At 39.9% G+C, this 15,254-nt stretch overlaps 2 protein-coding genes across 4 annotated transcripts in view; both read left to right on the top strand.

The window, feature by feature from the left end:
- The first annotated feature begins 1,892 nt into the window (after positions 1-1,892).
- Positions 1,893-13,757, top strand: LOC137472610 (uncharacterized). Its single transcript, XM_068187937.1, has 4 exons — positions 1,893-1,977; positions 2,194-2,931; positions 12,199-12,245; positions 12,687-13,757. The coding sequence occupies exons 1-4, from the start codon at positions 1,893-1,895 to the stop codon at positions 12,705-12,707; spliced, it is 891 nt and encodes a 296-aa protein (XP_068044038.1). The 3' UTR covers positions 12,708-13,757.
- A 236-nt stretch (positions 13,758-13,993) lies between these two features.
- ICA1 (islet cell autoantigen 1) overlaps positions 13,994-15,254 on the top strand; it is a 53,414-nt gene continuing 52,153 nt past the window's right edge. For all 3 annotated transcript variants that reach the window (XM_068210276.1, XM_068210284.1, XM_068210293.1), the window contains exon 1: positions 13,994-14,038. In XM_068210276.1, coding sequence (XP_068066377.1) covers positions 14,022-14,038 — 17 coding nt within the window. In that variant the 5' untranslated portion in view covers positions 13,994-14,021. The remainder of the gene's footprint in view (positions 14,039-15,254) is intronic.

Below are 15,254 nucleotides of genomic sequence, written 5' to 3' on the forward strand. Positions count from 1 at the left end.
AGATAAGAGAAGTGCTAGAACAACCAGATGGCACTTGCTTATATTTATAACATTTACATCTGGTGATAAACTACATGAAATATGAGAAAAGATTAAGAAATGCCTGCACTTCAGTGAGGAATAAAGCTTTAAAACTAATTTTTTGAGGTTATATAGTAATCTCAGCTAATGGTTTGAGACATTAAGATGGACAATGCAAAAAGTTGTCTGTAATTTGCAGGATGTAGTCCTAAAGTACATGAGAAATGAGCTAGCCTAAGTCCTGAATTTTGGTATATTCACATACATACATAACTATTGGAATAAAAACAGTTCCATGATTACAAAAGTACAGTGTTTTGCAGAATCAAGGTTTATTCAGGATTAGTTCCCCTCTTCCTTACTGAGGAGCAGATAAGAAAAATAATACTTGCAAATTAAAAAAAAAAAAAAAAAAAAAAAAAAAAAAAAAACCAACCAAAAAACTTTTTGTCTTGGTTCTGCTCCTGTAATGACTAAAGTAGTTCCTTACATCCTGTGAGAGTTTCTTTTTACATCTTTCTCTAGAAGATTTGCACATGTAAATACTACCAAAAGACACAACATATTCTTCATGTTCACTAAGAAACTAAAAGCTATCAAAACCCAATGCCAGGCACGGCTGAAGAGATCCCAGCTCCTCATCCACTGCAGAGAAACCTCCTGTCACTTATTAGCACCACTTCCCTTTGGCAAGGTAAGAATTCCATGAAGTTTTTTTCTATCAAAACCAGTAACACCTGGAATTTATTTGACTAATGGGGCAATATGTCTAATGCAAGTATTTACACTTCAGCCTGTTACTCTTTCAGTCATGGCAACCCCTGTCCAGAGAATGATTAATCTCACTGGAAATGAAAATAAACCAGATAACCACACCCTAAAATGCATCTTTTTATATTTGCTCTAAAGAGAGCTCTAGAATAACAAGGCAGCTGATGTGTGTTTACAGTATAACATCCAAAAGTAAATGAGATATTTTACACCATGTTTCCTGTATTCCAAGTTTTCAGCTGTGTCATACCTTTTTCTGCAAGACGAAGGACCTCATTAAGAGATTTGTCTTGCATGAAAATATTTTCTTGCTGTTACTTTGCTTTAACACAAAATCTATCCTATTGGGGTTTCTGTAGTTCTAGGAAACAATCCTGTATTTCTTGCCATAAAACCATTCTTGTTTGTCAACACACCGTCTGTGCTATGTACACCATGCTTGGGGCTATGACCTGCTGTTAGTAGTCACACTAATGTCAAACAGGGAAACTAAACAAGCTCCCAAATGATACCTGAAATTCCTCACATTATATAGTGTTAAATGATCTCAGTTGATTTCTTCAGAGCTCAGGGAGTGCATGCCTAGCTCTCTAACCATTAGGATCCCAAGTCTTTTTCACAGTCACTGTCTCACAGCACAGTCCCTGCTGCTGAAAACATCTTGCACTTTTACTCTTAGATCTGTGACTTCTAGCGAAGTCGTTCAGCTCTGCTCACAGAAACGTGGAGACACTGACAGGAGTGCTTGGGACCTCTGCAAGGTTCAGGAAACGATGCCTCACTACCACTCCTCTCTTCATTTTCTACAGCTTCCTTCTGTCCACTCTTCTTCAACCCTTTTCTGAGGTCTTATCAACCCTACCCCTTCTTCTCCATTCCTGCTTTCATGCCCTGCGTTGTGCTTACAGCCCTGCTCTCCCACACCGGTAAGTTAACACTGCCTCATTTAAGAGGGTTCATTTTTCACCCGATCTTGCTGCTCTCCGTTTCTCCTTTTACTTAATTTTCAAATGCCACCTGTGAACTATTTTACTCATTTCAAGCTCTGAAATCAGCTTCAAATCCATCTCCTTTACTCAAAAAGCTTTCGCATAACCCCGATGACCCAATTCCGACATGAGCTAAAAAACCAACGCTCTCCTTGCCCCCCTCCTCCCCCCCCCGACACTGCCACCTGCCTGCGACGTTAAAGGGCCTTTTTCTGCAAGTTTCCACTACCTCGATGGCAGCTGTTTATGACAACTAAAACATTTTCCTATTTCCTTGCTTCTCCTCGCGGGACACCTGCGGTCCCCAGCAGGCTGGGGCGGAGGCACGGCACTTAGGGTTTTATCGAGGTGGTGGTGATCAGAGCCCCAGAAGGGCCGCAACCCGGGTGACTTTCCGTCGCTTCCCTCACAGCACTGCGGGGAAAGCAGAAGGAAAGGCGTCCTTGCCCTGGCCACGACCGGGCAGCGGCCGGCCCGAGCGCCGCGGACCTGCGGGCCGCGCCCTCCCGGCTGGGGGCCGGCCTGGGCCGGGCCGGGCGGCGGCTCCGCCCCGCTGCGGGGGCGCCCGCGCCGGCACAGGCGGCTCCGCTCGCCGCGCTGACGCCGGCGGCGCTGGAACACCTGGAGGGGCGGTGGCGCCTGCGGTTCGGCCCTTCCCACCCCTTCCCTCCGCAAGGTGAGTGCGGGAAGGGGGGGCTCGTTGGTCTCCGTGCTGGGGCCGGGCGGGGAGAGCTGGTGCCGCGGCTACCAGCCCCGGGTGGGCGCCGCCTCCCCCGCGGGCAGCCCGCTCGGGGCGAGGGAGGCGGCGCGGCCGCCGGGCCTGCGGAGCTGGTGCCCGTCGGCGCTGAATCCACGGGCGGACCCGTTCTGAGCAAAATTTCCGAGGCACAAGATGGCATCTGTCCCTCCTTTTGCATTGTTTCCCCTCCAGCCGTGCGGTTGTCTCGCCATGATTATTGCATTTATCCGTTTGTGCCTCCCGTACATCCTCGCTGGCGCTCTGCCCGCTGGCAGCGGGGAGGGAAACGGCCGCTTCTCCTCGGCGGTTTCCGGCTTGGCTGCCGGGCTGAGGCGCAGGTTGCCCGGCTGCGCTCCGAACCCTCCTGGGACCAGCCGGCTGGAAAGGGGTGGCAGGGCATCCTCTGGTCAGGTAATGTCAGATCTCGAACCAGCACCGAGACAGTCACAGCTGGTGAAATGGCAATCCAAGAACCCCATATTTATGGTTTAAAGCTTATTTAAATTTGTGAAAGGTTCATCGTAGTAATCAGATTTATTTTACATCCATCCACCTGACCCATGTAAGCTGCTATAGTCTTTTAGAAGAAAATAGAAAAATTGGATATTACTTGAAAAATCAGGTCAGTTTTTAGTAGCAGAAAGGGGTGAAGGGCGCTGTGTTATTTGTCAATATCATTATGTATATGCTCAGTGCCATATGTAAATAAGTCTTCTGTTTCACACTGTTTTGTGTTAAGCTGATAGCCTCAAGGGTCTGTCTGACCTCTCTTAAAGCAGTAATTCAGGCTTGTCTTAGTTCAGAGGTGTAAAAGTGACATTGATTCTGGTAATCTCACGATTATATCCTTTAACACCCTACCACCAAGTTACATTGTGGTAGTATTTTGGAAGCTTGGCACTGGAGTTGTTCTTCTGTTTGGTTGTGTGTGATATTTCCTCCCTGCCTACAAGCCTTCCTTTAAGCCAAGATGACCTTTTATTTCCATTAAACACCTATTTGTTTCCTTTTGTTCTCCCCATGTTTAATTGTTTTATCCTCTTTTTTTCGGCTTCTGGACAGATTTTTATTTAATTTGGGTCTCAGAAAGCAGCTGTGGCCCTTGTTTCAGAGTAGACTTCTTGGAAATAAACGGTTCTTGTTTTTTTCTCTAGCAAGACTTTTCTAAGGACAAAACTGTTTGATTACTTTTCCAAACTGTTGGACAGAGAGCTTGATTTTCGTGAGCTTGATTTTGGCATCTGCAGTGCAGGTGGCATTTGGTTACAGTATTTTATCTGATTTTTTGATAATCCACTCTTTCCACTTTGTCTATCCAGTGTTCTCAAAAGAGGGAGTGGAAGAACCCCTTGACAATGCTCTCTGGCACAGATCTAGAACTTGCAGTTCTTACTGGTACTTAGCATGATGGCCAGCAACATCTCATTTAGACTTTAGCAGGGTTTTTTTAACTGCTGTTTGAACAGACTGTTGGCTTAAACTTAGTAATTAAATAGTTTAAGATTAATGTTAATACCACTGAAGGAGGAATTTAGTGTCCAGCCACAGAGAATTTCTGAGTAGTGAACTGCCATAACTGGTATAACCAGTCACATTTTGCACATGACAAATTCTACTGGAAGATAATGTGGTGGTTAAATAGTGCCAAACCTCAGTCTAAATGAGTTTCTAAAGTTTCTTCACTGTCAGAAGGTCATGCCTGAAACGTTGTTTCCAGAAAGGTTCCGGCACTTTACTCAAGTATTTAGATGCTGTTCAGTGGAATTTGCTTCCTTTTCAGCTAAGAAAAAATTGCATTTTAGATAATGATGCTTTCTTCTATTGTGTTTGTTGGAGTTGAGATTCAAATATGAGCTGCAGATTTGCAGATTCAAGAAGACCAGTTATGAGTTTATGGAAGGGGGAGGTTTCATTAACATTTTTCTTCTAGAAGCTTGTATTAATGGGGGGTGAAGGGGATCACATAGTGCAAAGTAAAATTTCTGTTGAACCCTACTACAGAGTTAGGGGATTTTGTCCTGGCTTAGTAGAGTTTCAGGCCCAACCATCTTGCCTGTTCATCTCTGTTATCCGAACTTTACACAGCTGTTAAATTGTTCTGATGATTCTCACATAAGCCTTTCTTGAAGAAATTAATAATAACAGTTCTTTTTAGTCTTCAGCTGGTGTTGAAAGCTGTTGGTACGAGTTGGCAGAAAAAAAATGTGCTAATATCTCATATAAGCAAGAAGACAAAAAATGCTCTCAAAGACTTTTTAATACTTTTCTTTTCAAAATCACATCCAAGAGTATTGCTCTGTAGTTTATTCTTCAAGATGCTTTGATGCTTTTCAACCATAAAATCACTCTGGAGACAAAATTACGCCACATGATGCAGAAGCATTAAAAATATAAAAGTCCAGAGAGTGAAGTTTGTTAGAGAAAGAACCAGACAGTCAAGAACAGTAGAAACATTTGACCTTTTAAGTGTTGCTAGTAATAACAGTTTCACAGTACCTTTTCCTGTGGCTATTGTTAGCCACGGCAAACTGGGGGGCATTTTGACCGGTTATGCAATTGCTTGCGTCAACCTTGAGAACTGTCTGTACCAAGTCACTGAAACAGCATTTGGGTCCGTCTTGCAAGTAGCTTCATAGAGATCACCACTGCTCTAGGAGTGTGTCAGGATATTACTGAGAGCAGTAATACAAAAGTTGAGTGGACTGTGCATCTGCTGAGAATATATAGCCTGCACTGATCATGTTTACTCAAAGGGCGGTGCAAGGAGATTGCCCTGTATTGTTGTTGCTGTGCATGCTAAGGCTGTTTTGTTAATCAAATCTCTTATCCACAGATGTGAAATAATCTCTAAGGAAATCTGGAGAAAATTATTTTCTCGTGTTCCCTCCTCCAGCATTGTTTCCCCTTGGGTATAAATGTCATTGCCTTCTGGCTTCTGAATGGATGAAAAGGCAGGAGGGAGACAGAAATGTGAGAAGGTTGACTGTGCCAGCAAATAGGGTATCTAAATAAGAGAGCAGTTAGTTTGAAGTTTTAAAGCCTTATATGTCTGTATGTAATATACTGTACATGCAAAAACAGTTCATGATTTTTTTTTTGTTCATTCACTACTTTTCCCATAGTTTCACAAAAGGAAAGTTTCCCAATATTAAAGACTCTACACTGACTACAGGTAGAGTGCATTAGAAAAACGATATTGTCTCTTATAACCTAGTACAGTGCATGTTCCATGTGTTATTTTGTTTAATAGTATTCAGCTATTAAGTTTACAAATAGTGGTTCTTAAACTAAGAGTACAAATGTGTATTACAAGGCAATTTGATAGTCATTTTGAAGAAACAAATCTAGTCTGCATTTAGAAAAAGATTAAATACTGCACAGTAAATATCCCCAGTTTTGCTCATTTGCAGTGAGCTTAGACCTACCATTCAATGACTTATGCTCAAATAATTCTTCCCTAAAATGCATGTAGTATTTGCAATGCTTATCTGGTGGTCTCACTGTTCTCCAAAAATATAAGTGGAACACTACTAGTGAAGTAAAAGATTTTATCTGAGGGAAAACTGATACTATGTACTGTCCCTACATTATTCCACAATAAGCAGATGAAAAATTTGTATAATCTGAAAAAGGAATTTAAAATTAAATATTATGTGTCATTAAATATCTCTGTGCAAATGAGCTTATCTAGAAAGTGCTGTTGTTTGCTTGTCAATCTTGCAGTCTACCAGCATTTATTTGAAATATTTTGTTCTGAGACTATATGTACTGTACATGTACATGTTGTGACTTCATGTGACATTCTTGTGAATGTTTTTGAGAATCCACTGAGTTTAGGAATTTTTTGTTCTCAACTGTTTAAAAAACAACCAAAAAAACCCCAACCCAGTATCATTTCAATGCATATTATGCTCTAGAAAGGAGATCGCTTATGCCTGTAAGTTTGACCTGATAGTTTTTGGAATAATATGACAGATATATAGTACCACATAGACATAAAATTATTTGTTTTGAGAGGAATGCTAGCTGTTGAGTTGGTCCTTGCACTTTGTGGGGGCAAAAATAAGTTTTAAAAAACATGTTGACAGTGCAAAATTTCTGCTTTTTCAGGTTGGCTAAAAATTACTAGTAACCATTCAAGTACTGAAAACCAGAGTGAGGGGTTCAGATGGATGGATACTCTTTAGTTCTTGGTGTAAGGGAGCAATAAACAAAGTGTAAATTTGTAGTTTGTCTGCCACTTGTATACATCAGAGTTGGGAATAGGAAAATAAAGACTAAATGGTAGCATAAGAAACATGGACCCAGATATCACCCTTTTTTAGACTACATCAGAAACTTAAGTAGAATAATTAATTGTGTATTAATTATACACATTATTTGTGTATTTTAAAACTAGAAGTATGACAATTGTTGGTGGTCCTCTCTGCAGTTGATGTGACCCATACATGCCCTACACAAAGTACTAAAAAGAGTCAGTGTAAAATTGAGTGAAAGACAGGTGTCAATAGTACTGCTGCTCATTTGGTTGGATGTACTGTGTGCATTCAGGTGCCTAGGTAGTGCTACAAAATGACAGAAAGAAGACCCAAAACATTCAGATTTCTTCATGCCTTGTACATGGTTTCTTACAGTGCAAGTCTCTAATCGCACAGTCTCAGTCATTTAAGATACCTGCTGGTATTACTGTGGTTTGTTCTCCACACAGTTTACTAGCTTGAAAAACAAAGGTGTGTTGTATTGGGTCAAACTACCTCCTTGGAGAACAGACTCCAATTTCTCTGATACTTCTGTTGTTTTAAGTATGTGCTTGGGATTTTTCTGCACGTCAAATTTGGCAGGGGTAGGGGGCATGGTAAAGTAGGTTAATTCTTTGGGGGTTTTTAAATTCTTTGAAGGATCAAGACAAGGGAATAAATGAAATTCAATAAATTAGTAGTTTTCTGGGATGTCTCATAACCCTTGGTAGAGAGGAGAAGGAAATGGCAGAAACTGTGTATAGAAATGTTAGTTTCAGAAGTGTTTGTAGTGAAAGAGAAAATTGATTCCAGGGGACTTAATGGATGTCCCAGGGATGGTGTTACTCAGTATGCTGCTGACTTTTTTTTTTTTTTTTTAACAGTAATTCAACATGAAATCCTAGCTCTAAAAGAAGGGGAATAGAGCAGTGCTCTCCCAGCAGGTTTTATCTTTGTGGTTCAGGTGCCTAATGCAAAAAGCATAATTTCTGTGTGCACAGAGCACAGTGGTGAGGCTCTGGTTGAGGTGTTCAGTATTGCTCTTTGGAGGTTGTATTCACTATCTGTCCAGGGACTTAGTCTTGAGAGGCTTGTATGGTAATTTAGGCACTAAAGTTAGATAATTGCAGTCAAACAGGATGATGTTTTCTCCTCTCAGCACCTCCCAGGTGTATGAATATAGCAGGAGCCTTCGCTGTGTAACAGATGCCATTTATCCTGTGCTTCTTTTAAGGATGTATGAAATTCTTTCTAGGTGTCAATCCCTGAAATAGATTGAAAGAATAATTCTGTTGATACTGCAATCTTGTATTTCTTCTCCTGAGAACTCGTGGGTAATCTCCAAGATAGACACTTTCCAGGATAAGTAGCAAAGCTGTGGATCAGTCTGAGACAAAGGATTAGACAAAAACTTGTAATGGGTGGAAGGACCTGCTAATGCAGCACTTACAGACCAATTTGCAAACTTTTTGAATTAATAAACAAGTGCATCAGTGAGTAGTCTAACAGAACAAAAAGACTCCTGGATTTAAAGCTAAGCATGTATGATTCTGCAGGATTAGAGCATCAGTATTGAGAATTAGGTGCTTTAGAGGAAAAATTAAATCTTGTTGTTTGTCATAGATATAGCTTGAACTCTAGATTCATTTTAGCTGAATTAGAGTGGTAGCTAGTCTTGTATTTAAAAGTAGGAATATTTCTAAGTCTGTATGTAATCTTGATGCTAAAAGACCCAGACTTCAGCTTTCACTCTTTTCCTGTATTGACAACATGGATAATTCAGATCTACAGGCTGTTATATTCTCTTTTGCTTGGGAAAAGCAAAGTCAAACACCCTTTGAAGCTCCTGGTCTGTGTGGTTGTAGACACACCAAAGAAGATAAAACTGTACCCTTTCTAGTCTTCATCTTGCAGTGAGGCTTGTTTTGCAGACCCATTTACTTGGTTCAGTTTGATCACAGCTTCCAGGGAGCAGGGTGGAAGAGATAGGTTGTCAGCCAAGAGCGGTTGGAGGCACAGATGGCGTTGATTCCCTCACCTAGGCACATTTTCTTCCCTTCAAAGTATTTTACATAAATGAAACTATCAGTCTTAACTTTTATATATAGAATTCCTTTTTTTTTTTTTTTTTTTTTGTTACTTAGCACCACTATATTATTACTGTATTAAAGGTTTCTTGGAAGATTATTCATTTTAATAAAACTGTTGACGTAAGTAAATCAACTGCAATGCATGATTCTGCCATATTTGAAAGTTGTAAGTTGCAAGGATTTTAGGATGTGGAGAATCTATTGGTATTTGAGGAGCCACAGAACATATTATCTGCTTTGAAAGAACAGTAGACTCAGAGGACAGCTCTGTCAGTGAAAGTGCAGACTCTTCTGTGTGTTTTGATGAACATATTGCCTTCATGTAAGGGTTGCTGAATTTTGCTATGCTGTTTGCTCAGTTCCCTTTCCTTGTTTCTGGATGTATCTCAAAAGATTGTGTTCAATCTACTGCTTTCCCACATTACTGCTAGGTCATCTTTGGATGTTAGATTTGCTCTGTACATCAGCATTTATAACACTTTTGCAAGGATTTCAGCTCATCTCTTTGTTCTGAGAAGCTGTGATTAGATCAACAGTTTATTTTACATACAGTCTTCAGAGTTGGAAATATTCCTGTTTGATGTTTCTGCATGCTGATATTTTCCTATGTGGTCTGTTGTCTGAGCTAAGAGCACAGTAGGAGCTAGGTAACAATGCTCAGACAAGAAGAGATACTTGAATTAGGAGTAAAGCTTTTGTTTGTTCGGTTGGGTTTTAAACTGATTTCCTCATAACCTAGGAGAGTATTAAGACCTGACCTTTACCATGCCACATGACACTTCTTACATTTAGACTCACTGAAAAAGAGAAGTAATGCGAGTGACATTGATATACAGACTTGTTTATTATCAATGTAGCTGTTGGAGAGAAGGCACTCATACCATCTTGTTCTTATACAAGTAGAATCTATAGATTATTCATAAAGCTGTTTAACTCTTGGGAAACCAGACAACTTATGCTGCAACAAAATGTACTAAAGCTAAAAAAAGAGAAGCAAGCTTGTACAAATGTGGTACAGAGCATGAGCTGGAGGGTAATCCTAGTGTATACTGTAGTGCAAATCGCACAAAACACTGTGAAAGCATTTTGCTATTTGCACAGAAAAATGTACATGTTTATTCAAGTGGTCTTGGAGAATATAGAGAATCAGAGGATTCTCCATAGGAATAGAAATGCTACTTGCTAATGACAAGTGGCCTCCAACAAGTTCATTTCAGTGCCACAGCTAAAAAAAATTCTTAGTAGGATGAGGAGTACAGCAGAAATAGCATGAAGTTCTGTGTGCATTCCAGCTGTTATGGCTTCCTGTGGAAATAATTTATGGGTAAATAGTCTACCACCCAGGGAAACTCTGCCATAGTTGGCTGTTTGCAGGGCCATCTTGGTTTCAGCATTTCTTGTCTGTGGCAGAGCACTGCCTGAATTCAGCTGTATTACACCTGAAGCCAGGCGGAGTCTAGAAACAATTCTGATGTATTTCAGTGTCCGGGCTGTGCCTGTCTTCTCTGGCATCAGTCTGCAAAAAGGATGGCTTGTGGAAAGTGGATGGCTTCTGAGGCTTCTTGGTGCCTCAGAAACACGTGCTAAGGATTTTCAAGGTTTTGGCAAGGCTTGTGATCCCACCTGGTTCTGTATGGGAATGAGTCTTTCAGCTCTGTTGTCCCTTGTGTGCCAAGCAGATTTGTTATTAATAGAGCCAGCTCAGATATAATGCTTAAACTGAGGTAGCATTACTCTCTTTCAAAACAAAGAAGCACTTGCAAAATTACTGGAGCCATAAGTGCACTTCTTCAGGAAGCCTCAGATCCATCACTGTGCAGTATTATGCATGGGTTTGTGTACAGTCATCTGTAATGTGGCACTGCTTTCTCTGGTGTGAATAAAGCAGGTGTGTTTGCTTCTGTCACCCACCCCCTCATCTAGATAAAGACTGTTGTGGTGATTACAATAACTCTTTTTTGTCAAATATCATGGAAACTTCCCAATACAAATGCTTTCCTACAGTGAGGTGATTTTTTATTTTCTTTGGTTAATCATTGTCAGTATAATACTATTTATTGAAACTTCTGTTTTTTGTTTTTTTGCTTGTTTTAATACACTGAGAAGAAAAACAAGCAAAAAAGAGTCTTTTACATCAACTCCTTGTGGCAAGTAAAGGTTATTTTTATATCTAAAACATATGATAACATGGGTTAATTTTAAATTTGACTGCAATTTTTTGAGAGACTACTGGTAGATTCAAGTTAGTGTCATGTGCTTGTATTGTAGTCAATTTTGACAAAGACCAAGTGGCTTGTTACTTCTGTTCGGGACATTTGTCTTGTTCTTCGAAAGCATAAGAGAGTTCAAAACTTAAAGGAAAGAGAGGTTATGTGCTCATTATTGGTCTCTCTCTGCAGCCTCAGGGCCAACATTTTGTGCTTGTAGGGATTCTTCTTTACATGGCTGTTAAATGTTCCTTTTAATTCTTGGATACTTCCCTGGGCTGTTTCCAGTCCCCTCTTATTAGTATCTCACATTTGAGATTAGACTTAGATTTTTGTATTTCTTTTTTAAAAATCTCACTGCTTTCAGCGAAGCTATATGCTTCTAATAGTGTCCTTTGATAGAGCTGAACCAGTATCTTAACCCTTTTTGGTTCCTGGACCTGGAACAGACACTAACAACGCATGAAGTAAGAGATTATAGTAATAAATGAGGGCCCTGTTAAATTACAGCGAGAGAGACAATTTTGTGCACCTTTTTTTTTTAGCAACTACCTTTCTAGTTTTTCAATGCTAGTACTTACTAAGCTGTCTTTGCAAACTGAACTCTCATTTAGGACCAAAAGTCAGCTCCATACAGGAAATGAAATAGGCACAGGGATTGAGTTTGGGTCCTGGGCTGCTGCTTGTTGCTACCGCTTCATTACAGCAATCTCCCTGGCATGCTTTTTATCTATACTGTCTAGAACTCTCTGGGACCTTTTTCCCTCCTGGCCTGTTTTAGGTGATACCACATGCCAGGAGCCATTTCCAGCAGGCAGTGTAGGTACTTTGTTTCCTTCCACCCTGATTAGCCATAGGTCACCATCCCAGCAGGTCTTGTAGCCTCAAACACCTCAAATGCCATCACACAGTAGAACAGAGAACACAACTGCATTTTCATACCATGAAAGTATTGTCCACTTCGAATGTAAAAATTCCCACAAAGAATATCTTCAGGGCATAAGAGTGCTATGTAGGACCTGGAAGAGTATGACTAGGAAGATTTCAGAATCAAAAGGTGAGGTCAGATGTTTAGGAAGAAAGAGCATGGGCTGTAATTGCAAATGACAGCTGTTTCACCATGACCCTGTTTATTTTTTGTAGGGACATTGGTTTCCAGGAGAAGCAGGTGGATGTGTACAGTGAATAAGGTCAGTGCCTTTTCCCCATACTGGTTGCTTATACTTTGTTCCAAGTAATGTACATGTTACTCCACCTAGATAGGCTGTTCTTTGCTTCCTGTCAAACCAAGTGTGCTGCTGAATAACTGAGTCATGGATGTGTATACAAACTAAATCCTGTGGTCTTATCTCACTCACATACCCCCACAGTTGACATGAGGACCAGTGTGAAAACAGTGAAGTCAAGAATATAAAGGTATTAGAAAATGAGTTAGTAGTGTCTCTGCCAATGGCTCTAGAAAGAACAGCAAAGCAGTCCATTCTGTATCTTATCTGATTCAATGGTTCTGTAACACAAACAACAATCTGAAAAGATTCTTTTTTCCTCCTTTTTTAGCTTACATTTAAACCCTTACATTTAAACTCTGGTCTGAAGACAGCTTACTAATTTTCTTGCAGTCTCTCCTGCAGTGCTTAAGAACATTTGACTAAAATTCCAATTCAGGCAATATTCCTGCTCTGATATAATCTTGCAGTATCTCCTGGAACTTTGCCAGCAAGTATCACAGGTACTGACAGCAGAGAGATTAGACTCAGAAATCTGAGATTTGGCTCCATTCAGCTCCAAATGGAAGTGCATGTGCTTCATGCTTGCAGGAAGCATCCAGGTTGTTTGCATTGCCTTGTTTGAGTTCCTGCAATCTGTTCCAGTCCCTTTGCCTCTCCAGTGCTAACTACACTGTCTGTATGCAGCACTGTGCTAGATACATTTTCAACATATGACTCCCCTTTGTAGCCCTTTTTCTGTCTTACTTGGGTTAGTGCCAAAGTTCAGTGTCAGCACTGTTACCTCCCTAACTGCTTTTTCCATTACTGTTTTCTCAGTCAATCAGGTTCATACCTTATTGGAGCTGTTGGTGTGTTTATTCTGTGCCTCTGCTTGCTGAAATCCATTCCCCATCAGCACCACCCATCTCACTAGCTTCGTTTTGGTCTCATCCAGATCCTGCTGCACTGCCTCCCTTCCCATGTTAACCATGTGCCAGTCCTCTCTGAAAGCAGCAGAGGAGAAATCTTGTTTATGAGTATCTGGCTTGGCTGGTAAATTTGGCCTGGAAGGAGCGTGCTCAGGTACTGGTGGGAAATTATCTGCATGCCATCTGGCCAGCTCAAAGTATAATGGGAAACTTGAGCATCCAAGCTGGAGATAGTAACTTATAAAATCTGAAGTTCTAATGCGTACAGATCATATTCCATCTTCAGGAACTGCTGTGTCCCTCACAGAAAAACCATCTGGTCATTAAATTTCACATCTCTGATTCAAGACATGATGTAACTAGTGTTTAAAAAAAATAGGTCAGTAGGATATAGGTTTAAAAACAAAGAAAAAAAAAAGGTAAAAAGTAATTGAATTTTGTTGTGGCTAAAACTTGTAGGAAAAAACTTGACTGAGGGTGATGCCTAGCATGGACAATTTTGGCATGCCTCATCAAAAGTCACTGAATTTATGCCTGGTAAATTTGCTGTTGCTTGAGAAACTTGCTAACATAGAAGGATTGGCATCACTGATGGCAGCACTTAAATCCATTTGTAATGAGTTTTCAAGAGAATTGTGTGTTACCCAAGGAAGACATTTGGCTCACAGATTGAAGAGTTTTCTTTTGTAATATGGTAAACAAGATGCTGCAGCATAGTAATATCCTGAGGGAAAAGATACAGGATTTCTAGTGTTTTACTTTAAACTTACAGATATTTGCCTTAACTGATAATTTCTTATTTAGGTGTCTGAAGCTTCAAACAAGAATCATGGAAGGTCATAAATAGTAAGCATCTTGATTTTTTTTTTTTTTTTATTCTAAAGAGCTAATAGTGTTTGGTATGTTGATTTGTTCAGTTTGTTTATCAGCCTCATAATTCAGGAATCTGTATTAATCCCAGCACTTTTTCTAATCTTTTTGTGACTTTATATTAGTAGCTAATTTTTAGTCCTTGCACCATGCCCCCACAATTTCTGGTGACCTCAGCTGAGGTAGCTCTCAGGGCTGGTTAACATCAGATGAGTTATGGTGTTTTCTTCACTTGACTACTGAAATGAGATCTCAGTTATTTTCACTGCTGTAGCAGAAGTCAAAGCACACAATTAGCCAGGTAGCTAAGGCCTTTATAATACCTTGTGAGAAATTTGATGGGTATTTTTAATTATGATTAAAGTAATGCTATTTTTATTAAACTCTCATATTATGTTTTCTCATAATACAGGAGGATTTTTTTATTCATTAAAGGCTGTAAATTTTGTATTTTAAAGGTGCAGCATGTATCAGGTTAATTTAATCTTCACCCAACTTAATAGGCTGTCTGTTGTCAGTGTGTGTAGTGGCTTGTTTGTACAAAATTCCAAATAAAATACGGTATGTTTTGTACATGGTTTGTGGTTTTTTTTTTTCAGTAGCACCAAAAGACCTTTATTTTGATTAATAAATTAAATTCTTGGAACTATTATTTGTGTAGAATTAAATGGGTAAGTATCTTTGCTTTTCAAGTTTGGTGAAGAAGCCATGAAGTGTTCTTAGTATAAATGCTTTTTAAAATTATGTCTCTGCTCACTTCCAGTTTAATTTCTTACCATCTCTTTGGTAATTAAGGCACTGTCACCTAAGTCACTGATTAAAAGTAACTAAAGCAAGTAATATAACCCCGTGAAAAAAATTTCACTTTGGTAATTAAGGCACTGTCACCTAAGTCACTGATTAAAAGTAACTAAAGCAAGTAATATAACCCCATGAAAAAAATTTCCTTGTCATGTTAAACTGTGTCACTAGTGACTGTGTAGGGTAGATGTCGTACCTTTTTGGGGAATATGTACCAATGGCTTGTTTTTTCAGAATGGCTGTATTGCTTCACAGCAAATATATAGCTATATATAATGAGAGTGTCATAGGATGATTGAATGACTTGGGTTGGAAGGGACCTTACAGATGATCTGGTTCTAACCACACTGCCATAGATGGGGACACATGTCTCAGTACATGACTTCATGTG

Source organism: Anomalospiza imberbis, chromosome 1 (genome assembly GCF_031753505.1).
Source record: "Anomalospiza imberbis isolate Cuckoo-Finch-1a 21T00152 chromosome 1, ASM3175350v1, whole genome shotgun sequence".
Taxonomy (NCBI): Eukaryota; Metazoa; Chordata; class Aves; order Passeriformes; family Viduidae; genus Anomalospiza; species Anomalospiza imberbis.

Coding starts and splice junctions, on each gene's coding strand:
- LOC137472610 (XM_068187937.1), top strand. CDS start 1,893: ATGACCCAATTCCGACATGAGCTAAAAAACCAACGCTCTCCTTGCCCC. Junction 1,978..2,193: donor CACTGCCACCTGCCTGCGAC/GTTAAAGGGCCT, acceptor CTTCCCTCACAG/CACTGCGGGGAAAGCAGAAG. Junction 12,246..12,686: donor GGATGTGTACAGTGAATAAG/GTCAGTGCCTTT, acceptor TCTCTCCTGCAG/TGCTTAAGAACATTTGACTA.